The 20,948-nt window shown below is 46.0% G+C and overlaps 1 protein-coding gene across 1 annotated transcript; it reads right to left on the bottom strand.

Annotated features, from left to right (window-relative positions):
• Positions 1 to 227: 227 nt before the first annotated feature.
• On the bottom strand, positions 228 to 20,699 carry LOC135809375 (probable ATP-dependent RNA helicase DDX52). Its single transcript, XM_065322717.1, has 18 exons — positions 20,372 to 20,699; positions 17,885 to 18,000; positions 17,568 to 17,656; positions 17,064 to 17,160; positions 16,391 to 16,471; positions 16,142 to 16,204; positions 15,340 to 15,445; positions 14,777 to 14,849; positions 13,607 to 13,676; positions 12,216 to 12,349; positions 11,663 to 11,753; positions 7,384 to 7,506; positions 4,941 to 4,976; positions 2,834 to 2,948; positions 2,370 to 2,445; positions 2,048 to 2,119; positions 1,707 to 1,799; positions 228 to 885 (listed from the first exon to the last, which is right to left on the bottom strand). Exons 1-18 carry the CDS (start codon positions 20,616 to 20,618, stop codon positions 831 to 833), a joined length of 1,737 nt encoding a protein of 578 aa, XP_065178789.1. The 5' UTR covers positions 20,619 to 20,699; the 3' UTR covers positions 228 to 830.
• Positions 20,700 to 20,948: the final 249 nt, after the last annotated feature.

The following is a 20,948-nucleotide window of genomic DNA, read 5'->3' as shown; positions in this document are numbered from 1 at the left end:
TCATTTACAGAGTACCCGGCACCATGGCAACTCACATGATACCTATCTGACAGGCGAGCGGTATACAGCACAGCTACTCAAGTAGCACAACCATAGCTCACAGTCTCATCAATTGTCCGGGGTCGTAAAAATGGATTTCTCGGCTCCCTGCGTACCGTACTGATTCAGGTTCTCAAAAGTTACCGGTAGTTCCCCTCTGGATTCAACACCCAATGCAACGCATGCAGTAGACAGCATGATCTGTGTTACCAACATGTACACGGTACACAACCAGTGAAAGTTGTAAAGTTCTGGCAACTCGTGCAAGTTCTGGCAACTCGTGCAACCAGAGCAGATCGGTACAAAACTGAAGTTTGAGGGGGTTACTAAAGAAAGAGATGGAAATTCTGCTATAATAAAGTTCATCAATCTTCAAAATCTATGAGAGCGACATACAAACAAGCTGCTCTAAATACAAAACAGCAACGTTCCAGATGTTCCAGATTGGCCAATGTGACTACTACACCCACCAGCCGATATCATAGCGCAGCCCAGCAACAGTGTAGTGTTAAGCGAAGCACATTTACCCAATACAGGACATGTGCGTGGACACAAAGACCTATACCCGCACTGCTAACGGTGATAAGCAAATGCTGTACAGGCACGCAGAAGTTGGAGGCTGTGACAGGAAATACCATAATGCTTAGCAGGTTGTGACAGGCCGATACGGTCATAACAGAAAAGTACCAGAGAGCACAGGGGAAGCACCATGTGAGCAGCATGGCAGGACAATAGCCTGATAAAGGAGGCAGTGAGAGATGGGCACGAACCAAAATTCAGTCAGACCCCGCTCAGGCTTCTTCAGCAGCACGCTGCTTTCTTTTCTTGGATGCCGCTATCATCTCACTGCACCGGAGAGAACAAATAACAGAATGATCACAGACACACAGAGGCACATCAAGATTAGATGAAACAAAACATAGTCAAGCAAAGCAATTGAAAAAATATATTTTTCTCGCCATACTAACATGGATTGAAGATGGCATGAAGCATTACTGCACTCTCAGAACATAGTCCTACATGTGATGACGTGAACACAATCCACCACTCCGCCCAAACTACTACTGTTATGTAATCAATATGGCTGGAAAATCTATAAATGACAACTTCTGAGTCAGAAAGGATTCATTCTAATTCCAGTATTGGGCCCTTCACATACGCTATCCGGATTCCATCCTGGAAGATGTTCAGTGCGACCTATACTGAGAACGGAAAACCTGCTGGAACATGGTCAGCATAACATACGTACGTGAATGGCCAATAACTGCAGTGAGGTACAATTGAACCTCACTCATCCAGAAGCAGTTGGCTGGAACTCTGACTTTCCGGGATACCATTTCCAGGGGTTGAGTGCTCAAATCCAGTTTTTTAAAAATATATTTTTTCATCTTCCTTGTGTTTCCTATAAAAAAAGCTTTTCCTTGCATCACAATGACACAAGTGGGCGATTTTTCCGGGCTGACGAAAAGCTGTTTCCCAGGAAAAAATTAAATAAGGTCCGAGTTGATAGTGAACAATTCGAAGTAGGGGAGAAACGAGTGCTGACATTTCTTCTTTGAGTGGTTTGAATCATCAAACATTCCAGCAGGGCCATCAGTATGTGAAAGCTAGCGTGTTTGAAACACATCCGCACAACAACCACCTCAAGGCATACTCTTGGCACTCACCGCTTTTTCTTGGCCTGTGTAATGTCGTGCTTGACCATAGATGATGGTGTCTTGCGCTCCGTTGGCTTCTGTCGAAGCTTCTTTCTGTCTCTCCTGTGGGCACAACAATAACACACAGTCCAAACAATCCATGAGTGAGAAACAATAGCTTGGTCACATACAAACACAGTGCAACAAAGACACGAGCAAAGGGCATGATTGCAATAAGGAAAGGTAGTGGCAATGCCCCTCTCACAATGATGTCTTAATCGAACCATCATTGCGTGTGCACGTAGTATCCACTTTCAATGATCCGACGGCGATACAGAGGGAAATAGAGAAAAAACCCCGATGGCACTCACTTGCTGGGCTTCTTTAGCTGTAGCATCCACTCTGGCACTTCACAGCCTGATGCTACCATCACATTCACAATGCTGCACACAAACAAGACATGATATTGATATTGTTATAAAGTATGACAGGCAAGAATTCAAATCCAAAGGTTCACCCGCACACTACAAGCCCGCAAAATAGCGGGAAAAATGGTTGTGTCCTCAGCTAACTTTCAAGCAGTGGAGCTGGTCAACAGAATATGCAACAGAATATTATTATGTTGACCGGCATACTGGCTGAAAATGAGCTGAGTGATGGTGATGTTATCACCACCATGAGCAACAGGCTTACCTTCTCAGATTGACGAAATCGCTCTCAGTGAAAAACGTAATGGCATCACCACTGCGACCAGCACGGCCAGTGCGTCCTATACAACAGCACGCACGCACGCACACACGCACGCACACACGCACGCACACACGCACGCACACACGCACGCACGCACGCACGCACACACGCACGCACACACAGTCCAGCATCATCAGCAACAGTGGCAAGGATATCATCAGCAAGTCAACCCCGGGCCCTAATCTATGCGATGCTCGACATGCGACACCTGAAAATAGAAGCGACTGCGACCCATGATTCACAACCGGTTTGGTTTCTGTGACACCCCAATGCAGTGTATGAACTAGGCATGTGCACTGCACATGAACTCAGCATAGAAAGTTGCACTCCATTGATGTATGTTGCGTGTCGCACGTTGCAAAAGTGGAACTTTAGTCAACTTCTGCGACACCAAATGGTTTTCTTACCTATTCTATGAATGTAGTCGACGGCTGATGTGGGGAAGTCGTAGTTAATGACGGTGTTGACACCCTTGAAGTCAATGCCACGGCTCATCAGCTCCGTACATATCAGAATCCAAATCTACAGAATACAAGCATGCACACGCACAGGCGAACACATACGCAAATGTGAAAAATAGGCTGGCAGATGAGAAAGCAAGCTCTAGGTTTCGAATAGGACGGCGGCACAACACGAGAAGGTCTGAAGGTATCCAGTAAGTGTTAGCAACTGGGGTAGCAAGTCAGAGCTCAGATGGAGCAAATAAAATATAAAACTGGCATGTTAAAAAAAATGAACAATCTGCTCAAGCCACCTGGCTACTTGAAATCCTTGCCCAAAACCGTTGCTCCGTTATAAGCCATTGGCGCCGTCAGTCATCGTCACATGTTCTTGACAACGCATACTGACTGAGCAAGCGGTGACAAACAAGTCATGTCACCCAAAGGTCTTCTTGTTTCCAGTGACCACAGTATAGCTTTGACTGGATAGCGAGCAAGCTGGCTAGGATAATGTTCTGTCTTTCGTCTTCAAGAAAAACATTCTTCGCGGTATATGTTACATGGTACAGGATTTAGCTACTGAGTGTAATCACCAGCACCTGAGAAATAGGTGTTCCTATTTTCGCTTCTCCATGGACAAGGAAAAACGAGCTCAACAGGTAAAGATGTGTCAGTAAGTGACAAAATATACGAAGCCACGAATATTATTATGAACACTGGTATACAGTACTGCTGGGTGCTGAAGAACGTAGTGCTGAAGAACGTAGTGCCGAAGAACGGGCAGGCTAGAATTTCACCAAACACAGCATAGCGATAAACGAAAGGTGACTCTACTGCGCATACATGAACACAAGAACGGTCCAGGCTATCAGGTTGACCCCTAGTTCTTCGGCACCCGACCGTACTGTACTGTTTCTAGGCGTATCTCAATGGACTGACAGAGACTGTTGGGAATTTGATGACTGGTGGTGGCCACTTTTTTCCGTACAGGTGCTGATGTGTAGTTTCCATCCTTACTGGTACGAATGATTTGTGTCAGTATGTGGATTGACTACTGAGGGAAACAGATTTGTCTGCATTCGACATGCGCCTCTCAGCTCACTCGTACATAGTCATTTTCTATGCTTTCGTCTTCTTTTATTTACAGTTGGACAGTTACAGATGGTGATGCCAGGCTGCAATTTTAGAACTTATCGCCGCACTGCCAGTGACTGATGTACATGTACTGTCTCACCCCCCACCCCATACACCCCACCCCAAGCACGATGCTGCGAAGTCTGACTTCTTCCTTCAGTCTCTTGATATCCTATTCTCCGGAGGAAATATGAGGTGGGCAAAGAAGAGCTTGCTCACAAACGCTTCATGTTTGCGGATATGAGCAACGGGGGCAACCTCGCCCAGTACTATACTGGCCTGCTCAATGTGAGTGAATTCTGTAGATTGCTGAACATTACGTGCCAGATTTAAGTTGTGTACCACAATGGCTGGACAGTAAAAGCTTTGGCAACTCGTAGAGGATCAGCTGCTGTTAACCCTGATGAAAGTGAGATGAAACTTGTCGAACATTGATCTTAGCGTTAGGTTTGCTATGCCCGACAACATGGTGACGAACATCACCCATACATGGATAGCATCGCTGCGTCGCGTACTGTATGAAGGACTGATAACCCAGCAGTTCCCCACTCTTGCCAAAGTACAGCAGTCCTCTCAGGAGTGCTTCGCCCCATTCCCAAACTGTCACCTGGTACTTGATCGTATTGAAGCTTTGTCAACAGAGCATTACTCCATTAGTTGCTGTGTACGAAATACTCTTTGATTTATAGTACTTTAAGTTTAAAGTGCAAGTATAATAATTATTATACAGTTGCGCCGGGCAAAATCCAACCCAAAGTTGCTGGCACACTGGACCAGTCGGATTATATCACTTAAAATCAATAGAGTGCCATTTCAGCGGCATTTCACCTAGCACAACTGTAGTTGGCAGCATACCTGGTACTCTACAGTGGCACATTGCAGTCACAGCTATACTATCTAACAATCCTTGGATAAGAATAACTATCTCATTAAGTCCTACCTTTCCAGCTCTGAACGCACTGATGATGCTGTCTCGCTAAAAGAGAGAAAAGAACAGGGCACATCAGCAACGACAGCCAGGAAGGACAGTGAGTCAGGTGCATTTGTTATAAATAATAATATTCATTAGTTTCATTATAATATGGCAATAAGTAGGACGAGCTGAAGCGACATGTGGACTACTTTATTAACAATGTAAGCGATGGAGACGATGCAAGAAACAACCTAAAGGGTAAGGAAAAATACATGTAAGAAGAAAAAGGGCAATGGAAAAAAAGATGATTCGAACAAGTTTTCGTACAACACTCTTCAGGAATCACCGTTGTACTAAAGAACAAAATGAGAACAAAGGAAATAATATAGCAATCAAGGTAGGGTGACACGATACAATGACAGCACTGGAATATCGAGGTGCGATTTCTCACAAAAGTGTGCAGAAAACAAGGGTATACAAGTAAGAACTAAGCGTGACAAGTGTGTATCAGCAACAAAAACAAAAAAGTGAGAACGAATGATAATAGTAACAATAATAAACAAGAAGGTGACAAAACACATTTAGGCACAAGTGGCAACAACGTTGCCACACTACACAACAGAACATTATTTGAACAATTTTAGGGTAATAACACTATCTTTCTGGACACACAAATTTGGCTTATGAATGCGCTGACAAACAGCTTCCAAAACTTGTAACTGCAAAAGATAACCATGACGAGCACGGCACAAAACAGAAAAACAGGAATCAGAATAAGTACGACAACAGTCAGTACTAGAAACCAAATGATTGTATACTGAAGACTTGTTATTACGAGACGGACGCACACAATCTCGACTCACGCGCACACCCTCACACTCACTCTCACCCTCACTCAGCTCACCTTCTCCCTCACTGTCGGAATCAGAACCCGCTCCGTCATCCACCGCGGTTTGACTCTCCTCCTCACTTGCATCGTCCTGCGTCTCACCTTCACCACCCACGCCAACCCGTAATGCCGTTGCCTTCACGTCAGTCGTCGTCCTTTCCGATTGTTTCCTTTGTATTTTTACCGTGAATTCATAGGTCCGGTTGTAATCTGCTGTAGATCTCCGTGGTCTGTCATTTGCTGCTTTGTTTTGTGGATTAGTTGTTGTTGTTGTTGGATGTGAACCTGGTGTTGTTGTTGGATGTGAAGCTGGTGTTGTTGTTGCAGCCATGGTTGTTGGTCTTTCTGTTGAATCCAGCTCTGGTTCCGGTGGGACAAATCGACCGCCGCGGGTGCTCCCCACCAACACAGACCTCGAAGGAGGAGGATCAGGGGGAGGCAGAGGTGCTGTCACCACTCGAGGCACAGCCCCATGCAAAGCACCCAGAGGCACAGACTTAGGCACACCCGAGGGCTGCACCAGTGGCGGTTCTGCACGCACCTCCAAAGAGCTGCCAAGCTCCAGCCCGTCCAACACAGATGTCAGAGGGGGAGCGGCAGACAGCGGCAGGGAACTATCCTGCCGTCTAGGTGATGGGTTTTTCCTAGGCCTCCCGCGTTTGGGCCTCTCAGATTGCGCACTGGGTGGAAGGATGTGAAGTGGAGTGGATATATTATTTCCTTTGTTCTCATTTTGTTCTTTAGTACAACGGTGATTCCTGAAGAGTGTTGTACGAAAACTTGTTCGAATCATCTTTTTTTCCATTGCCCTTTTTCTTCTTACATGTATTTTTCCTTACCCTTTAGGTTGTTTCTTGCATCGTCTCCATCGCTTACATTGTTAATAAAGTAGTCCACATGTCGCTTCAGCTCGTCCTACTTATTGCCATATTAAAATTATTGTCTCCTCGTCGAATTTTTTTAAGTTTCATTATAAATAATAATATTCATTAGTTTCAGGGAAAGGTGCAACATTCGCCATAGAACTTAAAATTACAGTCTCTTAGAATCTCTCTTATCCGGACCTCTCATATCCGGACACCTAGCTCAACCAGACACCTTGCAGGCAGGTACCATCAGTCAAGTCCGGAGATTGCCTTCATTGTCTTGGCAGTCAACTAAACTATTTCTCATCACACGAATGGCCATAACCTGCAGATCCTATTGCGCATGCATGTGAATGCTATCGATCTTGGCTCAGTGAGCTGAATTGAAAAGAATGATGTTCATTTCCAGTATGGTAGTGGAGTATTTCCGAATTACAGGTGAGTCTCATAAACGGACACCCTTTGGTTACGAGGTGCCCGGGAATGAGTGGTGCTACGGAATATTACTCGGGTCATGATCCTCTTTCAGACATGCCAGCTCTCAGACTGTTGCGTTGCAGAACCCTGCTAATGTTGAACTCCACACTCGCAACGTTTCAGTAGCATTCTGCATGACTTCAAATGTAGTACTTCAAGTAACTTCGGTAGAGAATGAAATTTACAAGGCACTTTCAAAGCATCTGTGCACGCTAAACCCATGCCAAGTGTCATGTACCTGTGCTTGTGTGCGGTCAGAGTGGATCACGTCCACACGCATGTCATCATACACGAGCTCCTTGAATAGCGCCTTCGCCCTGTCCTTCGACTGTACAAAGACCAGGACAGGGAGGTTCATACCCTGCACAAAGAAGAGGGCAAAGTCAACATTATAAGCGGTCAAGCCGTCCCAAGTTTGTCAAGAACTGCCGTTCACGAAAATTTAATATGCATATAAATTTAGTGTTCGCGTCTTACTTGAAACTCCTGTAGTTTCAGTCTGCAACTCCGTCACCTTTCTCCTTTTCTAACTCAGTCTTTCCATTATCTCTCACCTCTGTAGCTAGGTGCAAGCACCCTCCGCCAGACGCAAACTACATTCTTATTTCTCTAAAGACTATCAAATTTATTGCTCCTCCGCGTTTACTTTCGCTCTGCAGTTTATTTATTAAACTTTATTTTCCTTTCTTTCTACCTCGTGCTAGACGCGCTCCATGCGCCGCCATCTTTGTTTCTATGGCATCACAGTGCACCTGACCACGCGATCGCAACGCTATCATGCATCCTCGTATTTCGCCAGGCATTTATACCGTAGCGTATCTGTATACTGTATATGGCATTTACACACTGTCACTGTACTATGTCATTAGGGAGGTTTCGCTCTACGTAATTACGTATGAAAATCCGTATGTCGTACGCGCCGGGGAGCGAGGGCAACTTTCATACGTAAATCTCTCTACGGATTTCCGTAGGAAAACTGTTTCCTACGTTGGGTCCTCCGTAGGACTTTTTGAAATATTTTTTCGCATTTTCCGCATTTGTCCATGGCAACGTTCAAGCCGCGCGAAACACAAGGTACACACACCGTACATCACGTGCAAAATATAATGGAAAACGCGGTTTCGGTTCATGGTGCATGCGGTGGGCGCATGCAGCCAACGCGTCTCCAAAGCAACAACGCATGTTTAGCAGTTATGGAGAAATCACGTAGAGCGAAACCCAACAGCTCTGATTTTTTTACGTATGAAAATTCCGTGCCGTTCCTACGTTATTTTCATACGTAATTCCGTAGAGCGAAACCTCCCTATTACTACACATGTACACCATTTCCTTGCCAAGACATAATGATTCTCAACCTTAGCTTTAGGCCAGTAGATAGTTTGGTTTTCATCTAAGGTAATTTGCCTTTCTATCTCTCTTTCATTGCTTTGTCAATATTACAATAATAATACACCTCTACTGATTTACGCCATCTGTGTGCTAGGGCAAGGACCCTACATTGGTGACCCCGTTCTATTATTTCAGTGTTGCGTTTGTGTGCAGTTCCTGGATCGCGTTCGTACTAGAATTTCTGGATCGAGTCTGTCATCGTCTATATCACAGTACCGTCCAAACCATCCGAACATGTCGAATCCTGTCACCCCACAACGCAGTACAGGTGCGGGCCTTGGCCGAGCTAACGCACTTTCTATGTATCTGTCTGCACAGCAGCGCCTGTGCCCTGGCCAGAACACAGACAAAGTGCAACCAGCAGCCGTTCATGCTGTTGCCATAAAGCTACCACCGTTCTGGCCCCATGACCCCCACATTTGGTTTGCCCAAGCTGAGGCGTTGTTCCACACGCGGCAGATCCGGACCGAGCACACTAAGTTTGACCACGTTGTCAGCGCCTTGGCCCCTGAGTTTGTGCAGGAAATAAGGGATCTCGTCTTACGTCCTCCTAACGTCAATCCGTACACCACGATAAAGGAACAGCTGATAAAAAGGACAGAGATTTCCGAGCAAGCCAGGTTACGCACGCTCCTGTCTGACGAGGAACTGGGAGACGGTTTGTGTTGTAGTAGTGTAAGCGTGTGCATGGTTGCAAAGGTCTTCTATAATCAAAACGATAACCTCAAGAGTGGTCTGCCAACACGGTTGCCTTCTGGTCTATTCCTCATTCCATCTCGATTGGGAAATCTGTTGTCTGGAAAGTTGAAACCCCAATCCAGCCACCGCAGACAGCTCGCATGCCTCTGCTCCTGATTCTGTGGTATTTGTGCGGTATTTGTGTGCGCTACAGAACGCTTGGCCGTGCAAGTCTGAACCACCTGACTTGCGAGATAACTTTGGCCTCGCACTCGGTCGTTTGACATCCCTCGCTAAACAGCTGGCTAGGGACCATGATCTGCTATTGCGCTATGATGCTGAGATTCAGTCTCAGGTTGAGCTTGGTATTGTTGAACGTGTGTCTACAACCACTTCAACTCGCACAGTCAAGCACTACCTGCCTCATCAGCCAGTCGTGACACCTTCCAAGGTGACCACTGAGCTGCGCATTGTGTATGATGCCCCGGCAAAGTCGTCCAAAGCAGAGAAGTGTCTCAACGAGTGCATGCATTGTGGCCCAATCAACTTGCCGAATCTCTGTGGCATACTTCTCCGCTTCCGTTGCCACACTATTGAGCTGTTGGCTGACATAGAGAAAGCGTTTCTCCAGCTCAGCATTCATCCGGATGACCGAGATGTCACACGTTTTCTCTGGTTTCAAGATCCGGCAAACCCTGCCACATCCAAGGACGAGTTGGCAGTCTATCGCTTCTGCAGGACGCCGTTCGGTATAGTTGCCAGTCTGTTTCTGCTGGAAGCTACTATTCGTCACCACTTGCAGCTGCAGTGTACTGATCTTGCCACTTTTATCGCTCAGAACATCTACGTTGACAATGCGTAAATTGGCGTCTCTGATGCTTCTGATGTTCTTCCCGTGCATGAGGAGGCCAAGTCCATTTTCCAGTGCGTCAATGGATTTGCGCAAATGGACAGCCAACAGCACAGCACCTCAGGCTACTCTACCAGCTGATGATATCGTTACGACTCGTCATGTCAAGGTGCTTGGTTTGCAGTGGGATACCCATGATGATGTCTTGTCAATTGCTGATGCCCCCGCAGTCGTCAGCAGCCAGCAATCAGATGATGCTCCCGTAGTGCAAGCACCACCGCCATCATCCACCTGTCCCAGGCGCAAGGCTGCCGATAAAGCACGCCAAAACATAGCAAGGTGGACGACTGTAACTTCACAGTTTTAAGGTAAGTAAAACCTATTATATTTCTACCCTTTCGCTCACAACCTTCTTTGTTCATTTCTCTTTCTAGTGCATTCACACTTCTGTTTGATGGGAGTGTCGAGAGCTGCTGTTCACGAATATTTAGTATGCATATAAATTGTTTAGTGTTCACGTCTTACTTGAAATTCCTGTAGTTTCAGTCTGCAACTTCGTCGCCTTTCTCCTTTTCTAACTCCGTCTTTCCATTATCTGACAGTGCTGCTCTCACCTCTAGCTAGGTGCAAACTATATTCTTATTTCTCTAAAGTCTCTCAAATTTATTTCTCCTTCGCGTTTATTTTCGTTCTGCAGTTTTTTTAACATTAATTTTATTAATTTATTTTCCATTCTTTCGTGTCTGGGTCTCCTTGGTATTGGCAAGAGTACATAACCAAGAGTGTGCAACTGCCTGCACAACCTCTATGCTGTGCTGCGACGGCAGAACTTCACATCACGTGACACGGTTCAAAAGGTTATGCTGGCAAACAGTGCAAAGTGACCACAAGAGAGTTGTACCCAAAGCTGGGCTGCGTACAACCCAGTATCTATCATGCACTAGAGTGCACGGGTTCATCACGTGATGTGAAGTTCTGCCGTCGCAGACCCCATAGCTGGAGTTGCACACTCTTGGGTTATGTACTCTTGGTATTGGTTATAATTCTTCTCGACGGAACTTGTAGTTGATGAATGGACAATGGTGGTTTGTGTTGTAGTAGTGTAAGCGTGCGCATGGATGCAAAGGTCTTCTATAATCAAAACGATACGATTTTGACAAAGTTTACCATGCAGAATCTAAAAACAAAAGTCATACCGTATTTCCGCACATATAAGCGCATGTGCTTATGTCCGGACATAAGCGCACCCCCCAATTATAAGCGCATGCGCTTATATGTGAACACTATTGGTGAACCACGGGGTGCTGAATATACTGCTAAGCATTGTGATAACACCATTGTTTAGGACACAGACAAACCTTTATTGCACATGTAAGCGCATGGGCTTCTACCCGAACATGTTCACACAGCAAAACATCTTTTTTGTAGCAAATTTTCATTTATAAGCCCATGCGCTTATATATGGGGAAGTACGGTACTTCGAAGTACACTTGAGTACATGTACATGGATATAGCACTTAGAAGAATTGTGAAGAGATGAGCAGCAAAAATGTAGCATGAATGTCAGTTGCTAGGAAATCGCATTGGGTACTCAACTCACGCGCTTCACCATCATTCTCATCTCCAGGATCTTGCCATACTCCTGGCCGACAAACTTGAGCTGCTGGTTTATGCTCCCAGCTCCAGCACCCCTGGCCAAACACAGCACAATAGAAATAGCATGTCTGTCATACACCACAGTACAATGCAGTGACATGAGACAACAGCACTGAAGTCTACCAGTAATCGACCAACTATTTGGAGGTATTTCCATACAGGTTATATATTTAATGGTATTTGTGAAAATATTCAAAAGCAACACGAGGTCAACAAAATCCTCATCTTGTGTTACGCTTCATGAATGGAACAGAGCTCATGATCCAAACATCGTGTAGTCTTCACAGTCCATACACATTCCAAAGCTAGACCGATAGCTGTGTGCGCACGTGTGTGTGTGTGTGTGTGTGCGCGCGCGCGCGCGCGCGTGTGTGTGTGTGTGCACGTGCATTTCTGTTTGTGTAGTCTGCGAAGGACTGTATACGTGGCATACAGTGTGTTGATAGCCATCACAATCACGGAGTTTACCAATACAGTAACCACTGTGCATCACTTACTTCTGGCCGACAATAATACGTGTGTAGTTGGCCAGGTAGCCCTGACACCAGTCTTCAATACCATTGCCAAGTGTAGCACTGAAGAGGGCACGGCAGCATTGTCCGTGTGTACACGCTGCAAGCACGGTAGAGATCTATGCACATAGGACACACAGACAAACAGTCAAACAAACGCATACACACACACCCACACCCACACACTTGTACGTACTCCCAAAACTGGTCACAAGAGACTCAAAAGAAACCTTGGAAAGATGACTCAATGGGCTATTGAACCGCCCAACGGCCGACGCCCCCTGAACCCCCCAAACTCTGACACACAAACGCACATGCACACGCACGCACGCACACACGCACGCACGCGCACACACACACACACACACACACACACACACAGAAACCTACCACCTGTTGGCAGCCATATGGTGAACTGACGGGAGCGCTGCATGAGTACCACTATGCTATGGTGTAGTCGTCATCCAATCAGCGACCGTTCACAATTTTCTTCAGACTTCAAAACTCATGCTTCCTGTGTATCCAACTATCCACTACTACTATCCATACAGGCGGGTGGGACACGGATCGTCTTCGCTGATGAGGCATGCTTCGCTGTCAGCCCAGACGAGCAAATGTGCATGTGGTTTTCTCATCGCGGGGCAAACCAACCGTGGCACAGAGTCAGTTCCCTGCCAAAGTCCATGTTCTCGGAGCCATTAGCATCCTTCGTACCGTCGGCAATTGCCCTTCGCTCCTACCTGGAACACGGGACGTTTTCGTACACCGTCATGATGGATATTGCACCAGCGGCCAACATGTTCTGTGATGGTGACTGGGTACTACAGTTGGACAACGCCACTTGACAGTGCTCAGCTGAGGCACAGCACTTCCTCCTGGCCGATGGAGTTCCTTCCATCCTATTTCAACCTCACTCCTCTCTTGACCTCAACCCCATTGTAAACCTGTGGGCGATTCTGAACTTAAATCTGAAGCGTAACGCCATCATGCACAAGCGCCAAACTGTCGAGGAATTGTGTGCTGCCCTAACAGCCGAATGGGATACATTCAAACCTGGTGATGGCAAGGCGAGTGGAGGAGGTGATTGACAAAGATGGCGGTCACACCAAATACTGAAACCTCAGTCTTCTTCAGGGAAAACAGACTTCTGCCGTGTGTTTGATTGTTTCCAGTACATGTGTTTTCCCAGGTGGGATTGTACATGCCTGGCTGGTCTGCAATGGAGTATGCACTAGTGAATGAATGCTATTGTACTCTACGATTTGTACTGCATGCGCTGTGCGTAGGTTAGTGCCAGGATGCATGGTGAATGGTGGTATGATCGACCAAGTGACACAACAAGCACTTCAAGTACAACGTATGAAACGCAGCAATACCTGTTCTTCAAAGCTCTCCTTTCCTTTCTCAAACAGCTTATCAGCTTCATCCAGAACTAACCACTGCACACTGCAGTGAAGAAAACATATAACACAGGAAGGCAGTGAGTGAGCATTGCATATGCGTAAGTACAGAGTGTGATGAGGATGCATACCGGTGTGCGTGCCCAAACCAAGCAAGAACATGCTGTGACAGTGCACAAAGCTAGATCTGCACACTTTTAGTCCCTACTTGATGGCCCAAATACATAAAAACAGAAAAGCATGCACATGCGCACATGGCGGTCACACGTAACAGTTACATCATACATGCACCCACACTCACCAATATGCATGAATCCACATACACACACACAAACAAACACACACACGCACACAAACACACACACGCACACAAACACACACACACACACACACACACACACACACACATCGAGGCCTCTTGTACGGGTAAAATGAATTGACAGCGTGTTACAAGGCGGAGAACATGCCGTCATGGATTCATTGCACATTGTACATATTAGTACCGATTGCTGGCTTATGCTATGAATAAATGCTTTACATGTGCCACAGCATGCACCTTCATATAAATACAATCCATTAAGATATGAATACAGTCAGACCTCGCTTATCCGGTCCTCGTTTATCCGGATCCCTCGCCATCCGGAAGAAAATAGTTGGTTACAAATGTACAGCACATGCCATGCTTACATACAGTATGTGTGTTCGATTATCCGGTTCCCTCGCCTATCCGGATATTTTTGTGGAAAACGGATGTGTGCGGTTAACCGAGGTCTGACTGTATCAATTTTTTTGTCAGATCTGGATAAGAAGAACTCCGGATAAGACAAACGAACTTGTTCAGTCCCTTGAAGTAACCTAGTTCGTCCTAACGAGGTTTGACTGTACACACATACTTCAAGTATATATTATATACACCCAGTCACCCGCACACCCAGTCACCCGCACACCCAGTCACCCGCACACCCAGTCACCCGCACACCCAGTCACCCGCACACCCGCACACCCAGTCACCCGCACACCCAGTCACCCGCACACCCAGTCACCCGCACACCCAGTCACCCGCACACCCCAAAACGCAAGAAGGAAGACTCTAGCTATCATATGAGAATTCAGCAGAACAAGTAGCTACAGCTATTAGACACATACGCGGACAGGTCGATTCCCGATGGGTCCTGCTCCAGTAGATGCACAAGCCGGTTAGGTGTACTAACCAAGATGTCTGCAACACATCCAACAAATCCAACACACACAGACACCACACACGCACGCACGCATGCACACACGCACACACACACACACACACACACACACACACACACAGACACACACACACACACACACCATGGCAAAGTACAACACACAACAGTTTATACACTCAACGGCTATAGCGACAATAAATTGAGCTGCAGAGCACAACTATGTAAGAAAAGTCGACGAGGAGACAATATAATTTGCGTAGTTAATACTAGTTATGGTATGTACACCCCTTCCCCCCCCCCCCCACACACACACACGCACACCATTAGAACGGTTCAAATAAAGTGCTATGCGTTTGCCTCACATTGTTCTGATGATGTGTGTCCTGAGATTTACACTACAGTATCCCAGGATCAGATCACCACATTGCATGCATGCCCACACCAACAAGACTAGACTATCACCCTGCTATGCCCACATGAGATCATGATGGGGGCTGACAGAGCACGTACCAAATCGCTGACTGCTGGAAGCACCAAATGACGACGATGTGGCCTTGGTTAGCACGTGGACACGGAATCCAGAACCATCGCATAGCCTGGATAGCTCGCGGAAGGTCTGTTCAACACAAAGGTGAAATGATGAAAATAGGTAACAAGCCCAACAACAACAACAACAACAACAACAACAACAACAACAACAACAACAGGTAACACGGTACAGAGAGTGGGATGCTCACAAGCCCGAATATGACAGTACGCCAACACCACATCACAGCATGGCTAAACTAACTCGTAACCGGTATCAAGAGTACATAACCCCCAAGGGTGTGCAACTCCAGCTATGGGGTCTGCAACGGCAGAACTTCACACCACCTGACAAACTCGTACACATCATTTGCACTTTGTGCATGACAGACACAGAGTTGCAAGCAAACCCTGCTTTGGGTTCAACTCTCTTGTGGTCACTTTGCACTGTTTGCCAGCGTAGCCTTTTGAACCATATCATGTGATGTGAAGTTTTGCTGTCATAGCAGCACTGTATAAAGGTTGTACAGGCAGTTGCACACTCTTGTGCGGTATGTACTCTTACCGGTATACTTGCAGTGCCTGGCCTGAACAGACACGTAACCAGCAGTGCACATACATGCATTTTTCTCTACAAAAATACTACTGCACTCTATGCACAAAGGACAGTCCAAAACCCACGTCCTATCAACAACAGCATATGCCAACAACGAGAAGAATGAGAGACAAATCCAGTAACCAACCAATGTATGTTGCGATCGTGATCTCACATACTCCTAATGCTTACCTGCCGCGACAATTCCCGAGTTGGTGCAACAACTAACGCTCGAAATCCATCTCTCTTCGGCTCCTAAATCACAGACACAAACGACAGCTCTGCGTCAATGCTACTCTCAGACAACAACAAAACCACCAAATCAAAATAAAGGCCCTTTGCCTAAAATCAGGATTGGACCACTTTTCACACACATGCACCAAAACCTCAATACATCTGATGAACAAACACCGTTGCCCGGCAGATCAGTCTGAAACTTACCTTCAAATGAGCCAGCAGTGGGAGAAGGAATGCTGCCGTCTTTCCAGAGCCAGTTGGTGCGCAGACCAGTACTTCCCGGTGCTGACAACAAAAACCAGCCAGAAACACAGCACAGCCATTCTACAGGTTTCAGAATGGGTTGAATACTAGCATGTACTGCACAATAGACTTTGACGTTTTCATTCATCGCTCATGCAACGTGTGCACTTGGACGCACCAAGAGACATGTGGAGACAAACACAAAACAAGACACAGGGGGCGTAGGGACGACGTGCCGATGTATAGGGAGCAACTCGACCGACCAGAGGTCTCGGCGTTAGCGCTGCAACCTGGCATCGAAGGGGGGAGGGGGGGGGGGGGGGCATTTTGTAGACACTATAAAGTTGCAACTAGACACTACGAAGTTGCCAAAACCTAGACTGTCTCAGATTTAAACCCGAAATGTGCTCCTGAATTGAGTGAATTCACACCTGGTCGCACAGATAATCTCAAAACTGGAAGTAAATACAATGTCATGTACATGTACAGGACTGTACTAATACTGCCAAGTGCAAATCTAAATACTGTGAACTTGAACAGCAATCCAAGATAGCCAGCAGAAAAAGCCCAAGAAACAGGGAGAGTAAGGAGCTCATGGATACGTAACAGAAAGGCTATGAAGGTCATCCCTCACCATCATCATGAGCGGTACGGCTTGCATCTGTACAGGTGTTGGCGAACTGTAGCCCGACTTGCGAATGTTGGGCAACAGGTACGGCGGAAAGTTATACCTGAAAACCGGTGAATAACAAACAATAGAACAACGACGTCATTAAATAGCACACAGCAGTAACGTCATGCCTTCATAATACATCGCCGCATGCTCTGCCACACTCTGTGCAAAGCATGCTCAACGAATGCGACAACAATCAGACTATCACCACTGCAAGAATGACACCTGCTATCTAATCATGCCAGTACACCTATAGTTCGTGTTAGTACTTCAAAGTTGCCCCCAAGAACAAGAATGAATATGTCACGGCTCTGCAATCAATAACCAGCGTCAACAATGCTCCACTTCTTTTGAAGCACATGTACACTGTACATGGCTTTGGCAACGTCCACCGGTTACAAACACACCTACATGTACATGTACATGCACCCCATGCTGAAAGGTCGCATCGACCGACTCGCTTACAGCGTTTGCATCTCATCAAAGCTTTCGACGCAGTCAGGTATGTCAGTTCCTCTCACAGAAATCTCGTGCTGATTACGAACAGCATTGGCCTGTACAACAAGAACAAAACAACAGTTGAGAGTTGAGTTGAGATATACACTTTTTTGCGTTCCACCGGACTTTCGTTTGTAGCTGCAGAATCGTACACTAAAGTTAGTATCCGAGTTCAAATGAATGGCATGCTATAGAGCAGGATCATCAGAAATTGTACTTCAGTACTTTACACCACAACGCATGTTTTATCCAAGGTGCTTTTTAATGCTGAAGTGTTCACCTACCTTCTCACGCTGTGCAGCCACAAGTTCTTGCTGCTGCTGCTCAGAAGACTTCTTCTTCTTCTTCTTTGACGACTTGCCAGTGGGTGACTCAGTGGGTTCTGGCGTGGACGCAGCATCTACAATCAAGAAGAGAAGGTAGCACGCACAACGTTATTGGATGCACAACATTACTGGCCAACTCCTGGACATACAGAGAGATCATTGTCTGAGGCACCCAATCAACTGGCAAACTTACCCCAATACTGGCAATAGGACTTTGGAGAACTGATATACCAGTACTAAAGAATGTAGGATTCGAATCAGATGAGCGATCCTGTCCAATTACATGTACATACAAGCTCACAAATTCTGTCCAGAATGGAACGACTGCATTTCTACGAGGGAATGGGCAGAATTAAACTATTTGCACCTCCTAGACTCAAATTCCCCCTGCTGACTTACTAGTACATGCTTGCTACACACAAACACACACACTTAGTGACACACAGCATGGGAGACCACCATGGTATCTACGAAGTGCAAGCAGATTGAAAGTAGAACCCCTTTAATAGCTACCATTAGTAGTGATTTTGTACTTGAATCAATCACTTGTGATTGACGAAGTTAAAGGGGAAGTATACCCTAAAATCAAATTTTCACCAGCTGTAGTCTTCGGGGTGCTGAGTCGAATGGTCTTGGTCCGAGGAAGCCGAGACGCTCCCTTCCTCCTTTATTCCCAATCGAACTCGCGCACTTCCACCGAAACTGGGTGACTGCGCCCTTCTAGATGGGGATTTGTATGCAAAATGTCACTAAAAGCGCCATTTCGTTCTTATAAAAGCACGGATGACCGCCATTGGCCCATATGTTGTAGTCTTTTGGACGATGAGTCGACTGGTTTTGGTCCGAAAAGGCTGCGATGCAGCGCTCCTCCTTTATTCCCAATCGAACATGGTTGAACAAGCGGTCACGTGCTCCTGCGTACACCAGTCACCTGGTCACCTGGTCACCGTGCCTGCAGGGTACAACTTACTAGCCTGTTTGACCTTTTTTGGGTGCAGTCCTGTCACTCGAGTTGAACTCGAGTTGAACCTTGGTGTGAAAGTTGTCGCCTGCTGGCGCGGTGACCAGGTGATTTGGGCACCCAGGAGCACGTGACCGCTTGTTCAACCATGTTCGATTGGGAATAAAGGAGGAACGCTGCATGGCAGCCTTTTCGGACCAAAACCAGTCGACTCAGCGTCCAAAAGACTACAACATATGGGCCAATCGCGGTCATCCGTGCTTTTATAAGAACGAAATGGCGCTTTTAGTGACATTTTGCATACAAATCCCCATCTCGTAGGGCGCAGTCACCCAGTTTCGGTGGAAGTGCGCGAGTTCGATTGGGATTCAAGTAGGAAGGGAGCGTCGCAGCTTCCTCGGACCAAGACCATTCGACTCAGCACCCAGAAGACTACAACTGGTGAAAATTTGATTTTAGGGTATACTTCCCCTTTAACTGTCCTCGAACATTCGTAACACACTTAAATCTGGGTGAATTTTCACAAAGTACCTAGGAAGAAGACAAAGACCTCAGCTCTCCAATGCAAAAATGGCTGAAGAGCTATGATGTCGCATGCCAGAGATACCACGCTCGATATGTCCGCCAAAATCAAACTTGATCTCAGTGACCGATCTCGAGTGAAGGATTTTCCCTCTCCTGATGTCCTGGGTTATACCAATACCGGCATGCTTTGAGTGCATGGGCAATTCAAACAGAAATGCGTGCAAAAAGATTTGAGATCTCTATGAGGAAGAGTGCGAATATGGCAAATATGGCGGTTCGCGGCAGATTCAAATTCACGTGGCTGTCCAACTGATATGACCAGGCAAAATGGAATCAAAATATCGACAGTAAAAGGAAATGCCAAGCAAAATTTCGCGAAAAGGGGGCCAAAATGTTGCCGCAAAATATCGACCAGTGCGGGGAAATTTTGGGTCAGGCCTACTCCTCGCCGATTACTTAAATATTCTCGTTTTCTGTTTACAATTTCCCCGAGAATCGCATAGCGTGAAGCTCGAGTTACAAGCAAACTCTCGTTCACTTTCTTTGTAAGGAAGCCCTGCCCATTGTGGTATTGAGCACCGTGAGGACAGTGGAAAAGTTCTACTGTGCAAATACAGTGTATCTTGCTCATGATCTTTTGAGTAAGCGTTGTACGCATATGAGAAGCATGTGTAGTGGGTTCCTGAATGTTAGAAAAATTGGGAATAATAATATCATTATTATACTTCTATCAGAATGTCCAGTTCCATCATCAGATGTAGGAACAAATGCGAAACAAATCATAATGGAAATAAGCGACGAGGCAACAATAGTTTTAGAACTGCGATAAACAGAACGAGCTGTTCTTCACTGCCTTCGTATCCACTCGTTTTGAACACAATAAAGCCTTTGTGAAATGACTGGTCAGCTCGTTCTGTTTATCGCAATTCTAAAAATTTATCATAATGGTGTGGACTTACCCCTTTTCTTCTTTTTCGGTGACGAAGAGGGAGTGTCATCTTCTGCTGAGCGCTTTCTAGAAATTGGTTTCTGCTCATCTAATACAGCCACATCTTGCCTTTTGTTGTCACCGAAAAAATCTAACGCAGCAGCAGTTTCGGCATTTCCCGTCGAAAAGTCAGTCGAACTACTGACGATGCTAGGGGGTCTTTTGCGCTTGATTGAGGTTCCCACAATCAACATCTTGTAAATATCGTCCATGTCCATCTTGAAGAAGAAGAACAAGATATCCCCGCCAGAGGAATGGAATGAAACAATTCAAACAAAATTAATAACTACAAAGTCATGTCATTACTCAGTCTTCTGAAAACAATTAATTTATTTCAAAACGAACGTACACTGAAAACATTGATTGCCCATCAAATGAAAAAAAGCGAAAAAAGGCCTAAATCATGACGTCAGTGAGTTGTTTTCGTTGTCATCAAGACAAGAGTCCATAACCCGGGGGGTTTATATGGACTCTTGTTGTCATGGATCGACTCATGGCCTGTTAATGTTGTGTTTTGCGCGATTAGCGATTGCGCATGCGCTCCGTAT

This window comes from Sycon ciliatum, chromosome 2 (genome assembly GCF_964019385.1).
Source record: "Sycon ciliatum chromosome 2, ocSycCili1.1, whole genome shotgun sequence".
NCBI classification, from domain to species: domain Eukaryota; kingdom Metazoa; phylum Porifera; class Calcarea; order Leucosolenida; family Sycettidae; genus Sycon; species Sycon ciliatum.
Note: the sequence above shows the minus strand (reverse complement) of the source record. Positions and strands in the feature narration are given on the sequence as shown.

What these genes read in the sequence shown, in the direction of transcription:
- LOC135809375 (XM_065322717.1), bottom strand. Translation starts at nt 20,618, where the DNA reads ATGGACATGGACGATATTTACAAGATGTTGATTGTGGGAACCTCAATC. An exon ending in CACTGCTGGCTCATTTGAAG is followed by an intron (nt 16,205 to 16,390) that starts GTAAGTTTCAGA and finishes TCTGTGATTTAG; the next exon opens with GAGCCGAAGAGAGATGGATT. An exon ending in ACACAGGCCAAGAAAAAGCG is followed by an intron (nt 886 to 1,706) that starts GTGAGTGCCAAG and finishes TCTCCGGTGCAG; the next exon opens with TGAGATGATAGCGGCATCCA.